Source organism: Panicum virgatum, chromosome 6N (assembly GCF_016808335.1).
Source record: "Panicum virgatum strain AP13 chromosome 6N, P.virgatum_v5, whole genome shotgun sequence".
Lineage (NCBI taxonomy): Eukaryota > Viridiplantae > Streptophyta > Magnoliopsida > Poales > Poaceae > Panicum > Panicum virgatum.
In genome coordinates this window covers 31,170,450-31,185,547 of record NC_053150.1, presented here as the reverse complement: position 1 = coordinate 31,185,547, position 15,098 = coordinate 31,170,450, and the positions used below count along the sequence as shown (strand labels likewise).

At 42.8% G+C, this 15,098-nt stretch overlaps 1 protein-coding gene and 1 long non-coding RNA gene across 3 annotated transcripts; both read right to left on the bottom strand.

The window, feature by feature from the left end:
* Positions 1-3,612: 3,612 nt before the first annotated feature.
* LOC120678566 lies at positions 3,613-6,012 on the bottom strand. Its single transcript, XR_005676631.1, has 3 exons — positions 5,886-6,012; positions 5,646-5,787; positions 3,613-4,408 (listed from the first exon to the last, which is right to left on the bottom strand). It is a non-coding gene; the product is annotated as an uncharacterized LOC120678566 (long non-coding RNA).
* Positions 6,013-10,754: 4,742 nt separating this feature from the next.
* LOC120678564 (bZIP transcription factor 11-like) lies at positions 10,755-13,023 on the bottom strand. 2 transcript variants are annotated; one of them, XM_039959812.1, is made up of 2 exons: positions 12,015-13,023; positions 10,755-11,301 (listed from the first exon to the last, which is right to left on the bottom strand). In XM_039959812.1, the coding sequence occupies exons 1-2, from the start codon at positions 12,213-12,215 to the stop codon at positions 10,978-10,980; spliced, it is 525 nt and encodes a 174-aa protein (XP_039815746.1). In that variant the 5' UTR covers positions 12,216-13,023; the 3' UTR covers positions 10,755-10,977. The 2 variants fall into 2 exon arrangements, with proteins under 2 accessions (XP_039815746.1, XP_039815745.1); XM_039959811.1 differs by having other exon boundaries at positions 12,421-12,996.
* Positions 13,024-15,098: the final 2,075 nt, after the last annotated feature.

Here is a 15,098-nt window from a genome sequence, read left to right as displayed (position 1 = left end):
AAGAAGATGGTCAGATTTCTCGACCATCGGTGAGGATCATACACTTCGAGAGACTCGAGAGTACCATTGGGAAACCTGAACCTCTTTTGAAAAATTCTTATAAAAATCCGAGCTGGGAACCTGAACAGGCAACAGGGAACATTCCGGTGAAGGTTGTTCAGTCCTACAACCGCCCAAGACCGAGGGATGAAAAACGAATACGCTCCATCTTCCAGAACTTTAGGTATGAGCCAACTTTTCATAAGTATAGACGGGAAGAGTAATATGCTGTGCACAAGATACCTGCAAGGGGGTAAACATTTGATGCAACTCCTGATTCACCGAGCCTCAGTTCAAGCTTTGCTCGAGGACGAGCAAAAGTTTAAGCTTGGGGGGTGTTGACGGCCATAAATTCATATTTTAGCCGTCAACTTCTCGGGAATAACATGAGCTTTACACTATGTTCCATTCATATTTTATTTATTTATAACGAGTTCCACAAGTTTTGGATGAGTTTTGATTCCAGAAGCAGGTGTACCAAAAATGGACAGAAATGGGGAAAATCCCAGGCCGGGCGGCCTCTCCTAGGCCGGCCGGCCTAACACCTCCAAGAACTTGGCCCCAGCTTCAAACCAGAGGCAATGTGACATGCTCATGATGCCTTGAGTCAAGGGTTAGGCCTTGGTTTGATTGGATGGATTGAAAGGCTTGCACAAGGAACAAAAAGGGCCACAACTCAGTACCAACTGAGGTTCAGGGCCGTGATCCATCACCGAGGCAAGTCACTAGAATGCAGGGGGAATGTCGGCGCAACGGAGGGACGAGATGGGCCAGAGGAAGACCGGCCGGCTGGCCTACAACCTCAAGCGTTCGGGCAACGCAACGACTACCAACCTCCTGAAGCAATCCAGAGTGTTCGTGCAAAGGCGGTGGCCAGATGGCCAAGATCCCAGGCCGGCCGGCATAGGGGAGGCCGGCCTGCCCCACTTTGCAGTGTCTCATGCCCGGCTTCGCATGGAAGACAAGCACACCGACCTTACCTGCTTGCAACTGACGCTACAGGGAATAACCGACCTTGGAAGGGCTATAAATAGAAGAACCATCCATCACTTCAACATACACCATTGGAGCTCTTCTCTCTTCACTTGTACTTTCTAGAGTAGGTTAGTAGCTTGGGAGTTAGAGTCGAGTCGAGCTTGCTCGGGATTCCGGAGTCGTCGGAAGTCTGGTATAGCTCTTGTATCTTTCTTTTGATATTATTAATATAAGTTATCTTCTTTACTTTTCTGAGTCAGCTTTACTTTCCACTGTCGTTTATTTACTCGAGTCTGAGTGTTCAGCTTGAGCGCGGAAGTTATCCTTTAGCTTAGGCTAAGTTATCTTTCTTAGTGATCGGGAACTCATCTTACGGGTTTTCTCGCCCAGACTAGAGTGTCTCAAGTTAGTGCTCTAGGTTGAGGGGGATTTCTCTCGAATGCCTCGAGAGAAATCCTAACACCGAGTGCAGATGTGGTGTCTGACCTTAGTGATAGCTAGAAAGTGTGTTCCACCCCACGGAACTGTTGTGGTAGTCGGTAGGTGGTGACAGCCCTATCCGTCCTTTGTAGTCCACCATGTTTGGGTGTTTTCATAGCAGTAGTGCAGGTTGCTGTTCGAATCCCCTCTCATCCCTTTCTGAAGTCATTCCTCTTCCAGCCGCCGAAATAAGCTCTGCTTTCCCGAGAACTAGTTAGGTGTTTAGTCTGATCTAGAGAGGCTAACTCGATAGTTCATAAGTGTATCAGGAGTCTTATCTTGATCGTTGTCCTCCCAGCTACTACCTCTCTAAGGATTAGAATCTTCATGTGTCACTCGGTCATTGCCTGGCCATTTATCTCACTTACCTATCTGGCTTACCCCCGTCTAGTTAGTCAGTCAATTAAGCTAGTACGGTTATTATTCGATTTATGATACTCTTTACCATAATGCTTCCCTGAGGAAAAATACGATACCCTGGAATACTCCAAGGTGAAGTGCTACAGCGGTGATTCTGTGCGCTTGCAGAATATCTATTCTATTGGGCATAAGAAACGCCAACAACCGGTCGGACCGGTCGGACCCACCGATCAGACCGGTCGGGCTCCTGCCGGACAGGCCACAACATCGGACCAGTCAGACCGCTTGGTCAGACCGGTCAGACTGGTCACGATCAATTTTGGTCGTCAACATATAGGTTTGCATAATCCGGGCTAGTTGTCTGGCCTTGGAGCTTTTAACAAATAGGAAGTTCTTCAACATCAGAACGTGGTCAGTTGCTAAGCCAATCACAGGCTCAAAATGCAGTATACAAACAGCTGGGGGCAGTGGTAAGGAAACCAGTAAAGATTAGTATTGGTCTTCAGTACGCTAGTCACTCACTGACGAACAGTATGCAGGAGCCATAAACGCATTGGGTTTGGAGCAACAAAACCTCTTTGCAATACTGGTAAAAGAATGCGGTGACCGATAGGTTATAGATAGTGATAGGAGTTCTCAAGCACACATGAAGCTATATTACCCCAACCCCAAGTATAATTGAGGACCAATAGTGGTCAAACTTGGATGACAAGTGATTGATAACGTTACATGGATTTGATGTATCTCTTGGCTCGTGATATGCAGGTGTACGATACGATGTGATGGTTGACGAATGCAGTGAAGGGCGAACTCCAACTTGGGTGCGATAGATCATGCGGTGATGAAGGGAAAGAAAGAGGCTTGGCACCGATGCATCATGCTGTAGTGAACAAGTGGAGGCTTGGCGTCGAGGCACTCGAGGAATTCGGACGGAGTCATGGGCAATCCACATGGTGCACGATCAAAGAAAGAGTACAAGGAGGAGGACGAGGTGGTGATGAAGACGGCGTTGAACATTGGTCGAGTCAAAGACTTTGGCGGCTGCCCGTACTGCGCGCGGGAGCGCGAAAGACTTAAAGGCGTCAAAGGTTGGCGGAGACCGGATACGCCAATATTGGAGGTGGCAGGTTTGCTGGTTTGAACCTTAAAACCAGATGTCGGCAAGTTTATTGGCTTGGGCTTCAAAATTGGGCGGCAACGAGTCAGAGGACATATGGTACCGTCGTGAATCTTGCGTCAAGGTGAAATGAAGTTGTGGAGGTGATGGGACGGTTGCATGCTCTGATATTTGGGGTGTTTTTACCCCTAAGGGTATTTGGGTTCTCTGCATCATGTAAGGATATTTTGATCTTTTCGCCAACGCCCATATATATAAGGAAGGGCCGTTAGGATTGTAACGCCCCAAGTATCAACATACCTGGAGGTTACTACTAAAGACACTAAATTACAAGTATAAAAATTCTAGTAAATTTTGGCAGAGTCTCCCCCATAAATCCTAACATCCGCGGGCACACAGGTCATAATAGCATGATGGTATAAATAAATAGTATTAAGAACTCCAACCAACATAACCGTACGAACTTAAGCGACATCCAAACGAAAAAACTACAAACATCTGCCTCGGCTCGCTACCAAACTCGTAAGCAAACAACGGGATGTGAATCAAGCCAGCTACAGGTGCTAGACGGCTTTCTCGTCAAAGAGCGTTCTATTTCTAAGGAAGACAGTCTCAATCGGCCATAAAAGACGGATTAGTTTATAACTGGCCCATTTTTCATATACCACCCAACTAGTCACTCATGGGAGGCTTCACTTGTGAACTACAATTCCCGTACTACATAGTATCATTGGTTGCTCAACTGCCCCTTAAATGAAGAAGACCCCTGGGCCGCCTTGCGAAATACTTACTGCTCAAAAGCGAAGAAATGAAAATGCCTCTCTCTTCCGATGAATCCACTTCACACGATAGTTCTCAATGTTAAAAGAAATATTCAGTCTAGGGAGTTAATATAATGATTGCCAAGGTGTGTGCATGCTCGTTATGAATTGGCTACTCCCTTCCCATGCATACTTGATCATCGCATACCTAAAACCAAATAACACAAGAGTGAGGAAAAATACTCACCAAGCACAACTCAGAACCAGCTGAACGACTCCAAGTTTAAGAACAGTGGAATATCCATAACCAATGAAACAGTAGTTTTCATATGAAACGGACGTCACCTCAAACTTCCTTTGCATTTACCGGTAAAGCTGAATAAGTGGGACCATCACTTATTCATATGATCCTGAACGTAAGGACCAATTTGCACAACCAGTGTTTATTCAAACTCCCGGCACTTGAATAATATGTAGGGAAGCGCATGCAACTTGAATATTTAGTTGAACCAGAAAATCAAAGCATGAACTTGAAGAATCTTACATGTGAAATAAAGCCACCAAATAAATATAGTCCAAGTGGGTAGCAAGAAAACAACAAGCATATCCACATAACAAGGAATTCATCATTGCACTTACCTTAGCGTCACACTCTCGCCACTAGAATTTATCAAACCTGTAGAATAAACCACCCTTAAGAACTAGTTCATATCGACCGAAAGCCTATATACTCGAAGAAATCTCGAACTAAAAGCCTAAATCGTTAACTCTCGCAATTTCTGAAAATTCGACTAATTCTCTGAGTTACTCATTGTTTGGCCCATAACTTTTAATTCGCTTAACCAAATGTAGTAAATAAATACAACATGAACATCTACAGAAAATTTCCCTACAACTTTTGCCATAGCACCCAGGTGGAATTTAGCCTCTAAATATGTCGAAAATAGATGAACATAATTCTGCATCTGGATTTAACCTTGTCTGATAGCAGCTCTATTTTGACCATTACTCCTAAACCACTAATCAGAATTGAGTGAAACCGTTGGGGATCGCTACCTCCGGCAGTGACATACCCGAAGGTTACGGGCAGTCAAGCAATCACAAATAACCCTCGATGACCAGTCCGCATCACAAGAGTTGGTTGGTCTGTTGTTTTCTGTGTAGGACTGACGATGCGGACCCTCGATAGAGAGCGAAGGTCCCCCATAACCTACGATTGGGGTTCAAGAATGACAAGGACCTTCGACCTCGGATCGAAGGTGCATGGCTCAAGGGACGATGTATGTTGGATCTCTCAGGGACCCTCGGACCCTCGGAAGCATGGCGAAGGTGTGGAATCCTGAATTCGGAAGCGTGAAGATCACGAGTCAAGCAGGCTTGCCTGCCGTAAACGGCACTCAAGCTTGGGAGCATTCAAAAGGACCAAACGAGACCTTCGAAAGCGCAAGTAAGGTGAATGGACATGGGCAAAGGCGTAATTTTACTAGTGGTCATCAAGAAAAGACTAGATAGGACCCTCGATAGTGCTGATGTAAGGTAAAAAAGCACAGGCATGAATGTAAATGTACCCCAGGGCCTGGGAGTATAAATACCCCCAGGTTTCTTTACTGCAACAACTTTTTGATCATTGGTGAACATACATTTCATGTTCATCCGAAGGTCATAGAGCCTTTGCATCCTACTTCTGTCCGGGAAATTCTGAGTGAAGGACCCAACAGAAACTACAGCCATTAGAAGGAGATCGAGAAAACCTACAACTTGTGTATCTACAGAAAGTTGAAATTTTGGATGCCTTAATACCATATTTAAAAAGAAAGATTCTGCTGAAAATTTGTCACAGCCATCATAAGTCCCGATTCCAAACTGAACCATCCTGATCGTGGCTAATGCATCTCTGAATAATTAGGAATTACCCATGGATGCGCAGATCAGGAAGTTGCTAGGAATTTGAGGAAGTCCACAAAATTTCCCCCTCGCCCTCCTTTTCTCCCTCTTCTGCTCCCTTCTCTAATTTCCTCCCCACGCCAACCTCTTAGTTTCCTAGTTGCAACAACTCTGCAGCACATGCAACAAGCAGTTCACGCACACCAGCGGAGTACATGCACCAGGATGGGAAGAAAACAAATAGCTGCAGCAATAGGTCTAAGCCTTACCAGTGGCCTGACCAAGAACATGGGTAACGATAGGCTATGGTGGGCAGGAGAACAAGAGGTAGCCACGTGAGGCAGGACGGCGGCGATGGAATAGGAGGTGCTGCGATGGAAAAGGAGATGGCGGCAGTGGAACGGAAGCCTCGGTCAAGAATAGATGCCGAAATAAGAAGAGGAGCCCTACTTCATATCCGACGGTCCAAACATCCCGACGTCACCACAACCTCATCACATGATCAAATGAGGCATGCTAGCAGTCAAATGGATTTGTTTCGATGAGCTCTACGCATCCACGGTGTCCGATCATTCATCCGACCAATGTTTCAAAAAGTCAACTTTTGGTCAACTCCCAAATCTTACTCGACTTGACATTGAAAATTATCTAAATAATTGGGATATTACAAGGATAGTCATCTCTTTTGGTGGAGATCCTCTCATTTGTTCATGAGAGAGATTTTCTAAGATTTGAGAGAGCGAGAAAGGAGTGACTCTTTGTTTGAGCTTTTTACCATCCATTTTGATGCTAGGAGTGGCCTGTAATCGGACTTCGTGAAATAATCCCAAGATCAAATTCGTGTCTTTTTGTTTCATCCCGAACATTTTTCTTTTTCATGATTTTTGGGTATTTTTTGATGAATTTTTGCTCTTCATGATTTCAGCTCGGATGCGTGAAATTGTTTGAGGGATTTTGTTACTAGGATGTTGAGTTCAATCTCCCTTCAAATCTCTGCGAAATCGGCCAGACTTTGAGATTTTCCAAATATGGGTTCTTGATAGTTGATAGGGCGTTTCATTTTTCATTTGATTCATGATGCATTCTTGATCGATTCGCAATCTTCATTACAGATATGTTAGGCCCAGAGCTTGCGCATCTATATTTGAAATTTTCATCTTTATCCATTGTGTTTTGATGAAGTTATTTGGAATTGAAGTTTCTGATCTTTTTGTTCTTCCCCTCTCTTTCCTCTGTTCAGCACGAATTCGCACGTCAGGAAGAGGACGTGGTGTGGCAGCTCAGGCTCAGGAGGCGACCAACAGCGCTCTGCTTAGGCTGCGCACATCAGCTTAGGCTGCGCAGTAGGCCGACTCACCAGCACGCAGCCCAGGAGGCGCTCGTGGGACAGGCTGGGAGCCAGCAGGAAGGGACTGCGCAGAAGCTCACAGCTCATGGGCCCAGGCGGAGCAGGGCCATCCTCTCCTCGGCGGGCCTATCCTTGCGCGACTAGTGACCCGCGTGCGGATCCGCGCGTGACCCAGCTGGCTGGGGCACAGTCCACCCTCCTACCCCTTCTTGCCTGCCAGCCCACTATTCTCTTTTTCCATTCTCAGCCCGACCTTCATGTCTTTCTTTCTTGGGCCGGAGTCGGTCCAGTCCGATGCCCCACCCTTCCCTCCAACTCTTCCACTATCAGGTGGGGCCCGCCGGTCAGCTCCTTCCCTCACCTATGGCCGTGCACGGCTTGGAATCGGCTTTCCCCAAGCCCACGTGGGCATGCATGCCCAAGCCGACCTGACCACCCGCGCCGCGACCCCTTTTGTGCCTCGCCCCGCGAGACCTTACGCGCCCGTCAATACCATCTTCTTTACCCTAGATTCATGCCACGCACACATGCGCTGCCGCCACTGCACCACCGTGACCCTCCCATCGACGATCCACCGCTCCCGACCATCTTTGTCTGCACCTTGACCCTTTCGAGCACCGCAGTGAGTCCCACTCCCCTTTCCCCTCTTCCTCACTTGTTTTTTCGCCCCTCCTGGCATTTTCCCGAGCTCTTCAGACTTCACCGCAACAGGAGAACACATCCTATCCTACGTCGCACCTCCTCGAACCCCAAAATCCCCGCATCATATTCCCTTCACTACGGTTGAGCCCCTGCACCTATCCGCACAAGTTTTGGGCCACCAGAGTGCGATTTCGTTCACACTTCGTTGAGCACCCACCGTGTGGCCGAGCGGTGCTGCCATGCCGACGTCCTGCGCCGCCGCCAAAGGTCTCATGCGCTTGGGTGCCGTTGGATCGGTAGCCTACCGGTTGCAGATCCAATCTCCATTGAATCAACCAAGCCCCCGCCGATCAAACATGACCATTTTACAAACCCCCCTACGGTTGTTAAATATCAACTCGCAGTTCACACTAGTTCGAATGTATTTCTAAATAGCCCATTTTATTGCACAAAACCCCTGACCTTTTGCAAAATAAAACCCGACAACCCTAGTTGAGTTTTTAGAAAGTTAGCACTTAGGGTTTTAATAAAATTATGTTTTTCTATTTAGCCTTTTTTTTATTGTTTTTCTTGCAAATAAGCTCCTGCATAACCATTTTTAGCATATCTTTAGCATTTTAAATCCGCTTTAAGTATTAGTACCGTTTTGATCGTTGCAACGTGTAGAAATAGTTTTAAGCATTTTGCCTCTATTTTTTAGAGATTGGTGTACTGTTTTAATTTATTTCCATTTTTTGCTTGTATGTACTTGTGTTGCTTGGCCTGTTCGTGACGAGTAGATGAGGAACCGTCCGAGAACTTCCAAGAGCAAGCATTGGAAGAATCTGAGCATCACCAAATGAGTTTGGAAGGCAAGTATATTGCTTGATCATAGTTCATCCTAATAACCTTTACATATTATATGCTTGCATGCATGATTTTTGATGGGTTCCTGTTATCCTTATTGTTAATCCTTACCTTTGAATAGCTGGGTTATTTTTATAAAATCGATTGGGTAGCTTGCTTAGTTGCTGAACAAATGGTTATTGGTGGTTTATGGAAATAATACTTGAGATATGATATTAAATCTTTTGGAACAATGAGATGAATTGGTGAAGTTAATTAAAATCAACCATGGAGAACAATCAGGGAAAATAGCGCAACCACAAGGACTGTATAGCTCTGGTCTTGGCTGATTATTTTGATTTCTCTAGTTTGTTAGTAGCTTACTGAAAGGCGCAAGAGGGGGGACTAGGTTGAAGAGGGGCATTCGGCCTGCCAAAGGGGTTTGAATCTCCTATGGGGTATACTCTGAGGGTGGGTGCAGTCGCCTAACGGATGAAATTTTAGCGGGCTACTACTAGTCAGGGAGTCTTTGTCAAGACCTCATAGTGTACCCATCATCCATACCTAAGGAAGTGTGATAAATGTGCCTGATTAGCACCATGTGGCGGGTAACATGACTTGTGGGTAAAGTGTGCAACCTCTGCAGAGTGAAAACTGATATATCGGCCTTGCTCATGGTCAAGAGCGGCTCATACCCTCACTTGCCAACTTAATATGTGATAGTTTCATACATGATTTAGTAAATAGGCCATTAATGTTCAATTGTTATTTAAAATGCTTACCGCTTTATTCAGCTAGCCTTTATCCTTGATTTAGCCTGGCATATTATTTATTTTCTAATATAGTTGCTGAGTAGCAACCATAAATCTACTTAAACTTGCTAAATCAACACTTCTCAAACCAAGTCCAGATTGAAGACTTTACAGAGGATATTCTAGAATATTAGGCGTATGTTTGTTCCTCCAGTCAGCTACAAGTGGAGCTTGGATTATTCGCTGCTAGAATGAATGTGACTTGAAACACTTATTTATCTATGTTCGTGACTCTGTCTTGGTTTGTAATAGATAATTACGGTACTTTATGGCATTGCTTCTGTTATTCACTTTCATCATCATATATGTGTAATTTTTATCCTTACACACATCTTATTCCTTCAAAATCAGGTGGGACAATCATCTCATAAAATTTCAGTTAACTTGAAACTCCAGCTAAGCATGCAGAAATAAAAATAAATTTTATTAGAAGTCTTTGAACCAATTAGCATAGTTTTGGGGGTAAAATGAACCAAACGAGAGTTTAAGGGTTATCCGGGCTTTGCCTGTACTTGGGAGGAGTAATTTAGACTTTTTCCTTCCTAATTTGGCCTAAGGTTTCTATATTTTGCGGGTCGCCTCAGTGGGACAGTATACTAAACTACCATGACATAAAAACAACGTACGCCATAAAAGGAACCATAAAAAAGAAATTCACTACATTAAACACAATAATTTATTATCATTGAAATTTGCCGTAACGAAGAACCAGATGCCAATTCACACTCCATGGCCACATTGATCTCCCTGTAGCGCCCTCACCTACAAATGCAGCCACCAACTTGTCCACCTCACCCAGTCACCCAATGCCAAAAGACAACTAGCCATCACTTACCATAAATGTACTAACACCTACTCAAAACAAGGCCAGGTGGACGAGTTTCAAGAGGATGTTCAGAATTACTAGGCGTATGTTTCCCTGTCAGCTACCTATTGAGCTTATGATTCGCTACTAGAATAAATACAAACTGAAATGCTTATTTATTTATTTATGTTCATGACTTTGCCTTGGTTTGTAATAGATATACGATGTTTTATTCGCTGTTATATATAATTTGATCCTTGCGCGCATATGATTTATCGCTTGATTTATTCATTCAAAATCAGGCTTGACACTCATCTTATAAAATTTCAACTTAAAACTCCACCAATGCATGGAGAAATTAAAAAGACAAATTGTATTAGGGGTACTTCAACCAAATAGCATAGTTTTGAGGGTAAAATGAACCAACCGATAGTTCATCGGGGTTATTCGGACTCTGACTATAGTTGAGGGAAGTAATTTAGATTTTTTTTTCCTTCCTAATTTGGCCTAGGGCTCATATATTTTGCGGATCGACTCTGTGGCCAATATACTATACTACCATGACAGCGAAAAGAACGTACGCCATAAAAGGAACCATAAAAACGAAATTCACTACATTAAACACAATAATTTATTATCATTGCAATTTGTCGTAATGAGGAACCAGATGCCAATTCAGACCCCAAGGAGCGCCCTCAACTACAAATGCAGCCAAAAGACAACTAGCCACTTACCAATTTTATATTACCTCTACCACCAACATGAGGAAAAGGCCAACACACCATTGCATTTGCACCCATAATCCCTTAGTAAACAAATCAAAACGACAAATACCACGATTAGTGGTGACACAATGGCCCTACAATATTTTACCACGCATAACATCCTGATGCGGCCTTGTTTCTCTAGCCTCTATGATCTTCTCCTTTCTACAAGCACTGATACAGCAAGTGATCTATTGGCTGCTGCACCATTTCCATCCCTGAGTTCCATGCGCTCGCGCCAAAAGGATCGTCGTAGTTAGCAGTCGCGCTCATGATCGCTGATGGATTATTGGCACTAATGGTTGCAGCATTGGAAACTTGGTTCGCGTTCATGTAGCATATGATGTCGCGCAGTGCAGACAGCCTGCTCTCCAGCTCCATCATCTGGGTGCGCAGCACCGAGTTCTGAGCTTCTGCTACTGCGTAGTTCTGGGTGGTGATGTTCAGCGCTGTGATGAGTTGCTGTTTCGTCGTCCTCAGCTGGTCGACCTGTTTCGTATGAAACAACATTCATGTTTAAGTGCGATTGACAAAATTCTTGAGATGTGATTATATATTGTCATAGCTGGATTTTAATTTTTGGATATATTCGAGGAACTATGATTAATATGGGCAGCACAGCAATATTCTTAGATCATGAAATCTGCCTCGTTAAGCTCTGGCTCGAGTGTTTGGTTACGTTTGTTACGGTAAAAAAAATTATGTTACTAATCTCGAAAACTAACAACCAAGTGCTGTCTGTTGATATTATATTTGGAACGTGGAATGTCTGTCAAATTATAGGGTGGTAAATAAAGTTTTGTTGGCTTTGATAGTAATATTTCAAAGTCCTCTGTAACTAAATCGATATTGCCTGTTTATTATATTGAATGGTTCTGGTAAAAAAAGTCAATATCATCTTTTATTTGGTGTAATCTTGATATTGTTCCATCTGCTTCCTTGGGAGCAGTTTGTTGGGTGGGCCCGGAATAAAGGGCTCTGTGCATTATTGGAGAGTTTGCTTCAGCAGATCCTGAAGCTCAATCCTCCTTTTTCAACTGATTTTGCTTTGTGTCAAATTCACCTGCACATGAGTGCAAGCTTCAATACATAAAGCAAACTAATAATATAGAAAATGAGAGAGATCACAATAATCTACCATTAAATGATTAAAATATGGTTGTTTTTTCAATTATGTAGAGACATATATAAGAGACACGAACCTGAGAGTTGAGGTCGTCGAGATGTTGTTGCTTCCGCTGCCTTGACCTCTTTGCTGACTCCCGGTTTGAGTCCATCCTTCTCTTCCGCTTCAGCTCCATCCGAGCCTGGAGCTCCATGTCAGCCTCTGACCCAAAGCTAGGATTCCCATGACTCGAGCCGGACGAGGTCCCACTTGACAAGGTCCCACCTGACAGGCTCATCTTCAACAAATTCTTTGAGCACGCTTCACCCAGCCGAAAACTACGTTGTCACTACGTTAAACCCCCAGATATGTCTAGAAGCTTCTTCTACGTTGTCTCAAGAGGCTATAGTTTTGAAGAACTATATATATGTACAGTACGGTGATGCTATTTTTCTTATTTGAATGATCTAATGGACGGGATTTGATGGTGGCTAGGACCTTACTGAGAACACATAGAACCAGTAGAGGAACACAACGGAGAAGGAGAGAACAAGATGGGTGCCTCGCCGGAGCGTCGAATTGATCATAAATTTGAAACCGATAGCCTCCGAGAGGATTTGTGACATCTAAGAAGCCACGGCCTTCCTCTCTTCAGTCTATCATGGATCAGTTGGCCAATATGTTACAATCTTTTACCGCACAAACAGCAAGTTGATCACTAAAGGAAAAATGTATCCTGTATCAGCTTGATGGAAAGGTGAAAATTTTGACAGAGTCTCCCCTAGAATCTTAGCAGTCGGCAGGGATTTTTTGCAGAGTTTCTGCTTGGAGCACAAGGACTTTGATCACAAGAGCAAGACTAGGAAATCAAGAACACAAGGAAAGATGATCTGCATAGAGAGCAAGAGGTTCTTGCAAGGAAGATGGCAAAGCACCAGGGCTGCCGCACAGGAACAAGCGAACCTTAGTGGGAAGGAGGGGAGGAGGGGAAAAGGGAATTGAGGCTTGGAAGAGAGGCTCATTTATAGATGGAAATGGGGTGAGTTCTCGAGAGAGAGGGAGAAAAAAAGATCAAGAGAAATTTTAGTGCTCCAATGTAAAGTGGTGGTGGGATGGTGAGTGGGCAAAAACGTGGGGAGGAAAACCAAGAGCTGATGGTGGGCTGTTGCTTGTGGGATAGGAATCTTCTCTGGCATCTTCGTACAACTACAAAAGGTTAGGTTACTCGGTCATTGTTTCGGTAATAATGTAGCTTTGGCAACCATAAGTAGAAAGATCACTGATTGATAAGATAGCTTCTATTACAATTTTAAATTAGATTAATCATGTCAGCAAACCATGTACTCTGTGTCTTTTGTTTGCCAAGAGGAATAATATACTCACAGTCAGATTTTACTGAGGGTAGGTTGATAAATTTTTTGTTGGGAAGTTGTGAAGATATTTGCAGATTACGAGGACGTTAGTGTGATCCAGTCAATAAAGCCAAACCACATGCCATCCACTGATCGAACAATTGATTTTACTTCCGAGGTTGCCTGGCCACAGTGGTTGCCTGCTGATGGCTAACGTGTTCATCTCTTGCCTTTCCGGGATATCAGACAGCTCAATGAATTATGGAGCTGCCACGAAAATTAGAAGTGCCTAAAGGTATAAATCAATTTCAGGTTGGGTTCATGTGAGAATATCATCAAACTGAATAATAAAAAAACAATCAGTCTCTTCAATGCTAGTGGCTGGTTATTACCTTCTCGACGTTGTTCGAAATAAATTTAATAGCATGTACGATCTCTCGTGTAAATAAATATATGCTAAAAGCAATGCATCTTTTCTTCTTCTCGAATGTGAAAAAGGACCTCTTGTGTATCATTTAAGGACTTCAAGTACTAATATGCATCTCGCCAAATGAATGCATGTGCCTGCAGCAATACTACATTTTATTAGGGAGGTTTTCATTATCAAATAAAAATTATCAGAGGTCATTGATATTAGGATAAATAGGATATATCAAAAATATAGAACCAAAGTAAGAAATTCAATTATTTTAAAAAACAATCGTAGAGTATAACTTGAAACTATTTCTAAGCCATCACTACTAAAAAATTAGGGACGAGTAAAAATGTATTTTTAGGGATGGGTACAGTACCCATCCTTAATTCTCATAGCTCAAAATCGATTTGTAAGGGCACAAAATGTCATTCATCCCTACAAATGCATTTGTAGAATTTGTAGGAGCGGGTGTCGCCATGACCCGCACCTATAAATAAATTTCCAAATAAGGAAAAAAGTTGGAAAATCTTGAAAACAACAAAAGAAAGAAGAAAAAATATCTCAGCCAACCGGCCACTACTATAAATTCATCTACTACCAAGGTACAATTTTTTTGACGAAATATGCACACTTGAGTAAACTGGGGTTAAAACCACTCACCTCAAACATTGCACGTACTCTCTTCTCCAACACACTACACACTTACTTGTGACTCTAGGAGATATATTATTCTTTTATATTAACACAGAAATCAATTTGTAGGGATGGATAATGGACCCAGTCCTAGAAATCCATTTCTAGAGGCGGGTGACACCATCACCCGCCCCTAAAAATAATTTTTATTTTATTCTAAAAATTCATTTAAATATTTAAATATAGTAGAAGAATAAAAAAGTGAAATTTCTACAATATAGTTATTCTGAACTATAAATATAGAAAAATATATACCAAATATATTTCAGTATATGTAAAGGTTAAGATAGTACAAACTTGAAAATATAACTTGAGTTGTATGAGTTATTATATAGTCATAGCCATATGTAGGGCACAACTAGTAGACGATCTTGTCATCCTAAACGGTCTTAAATGAACAATGTATAAACTATAAATTTTAGATCTTACCACTACAACTTTGATATGGAACTACTCTACATATAAGGTTGTTGAAAACAAATCAAAACTTGTATATTTTGAAACTAGAGAACTTACAATAGAAAAAAGTTATCAACAACTAAATGTTAGATCTCGTAAAACTCTACAATTTTGATACAAAGTTTGTCATCATCTTAGGTCATATAAAAAAGTAATGAATTTATTTGCGTGAAACCATTTGTAGGGGCGAGTCATACCATCACTCGCCCCTAAAAATGTATTTTTATGGGGCAGGTGACAAATAGTGGTTATTTCTAGGGGC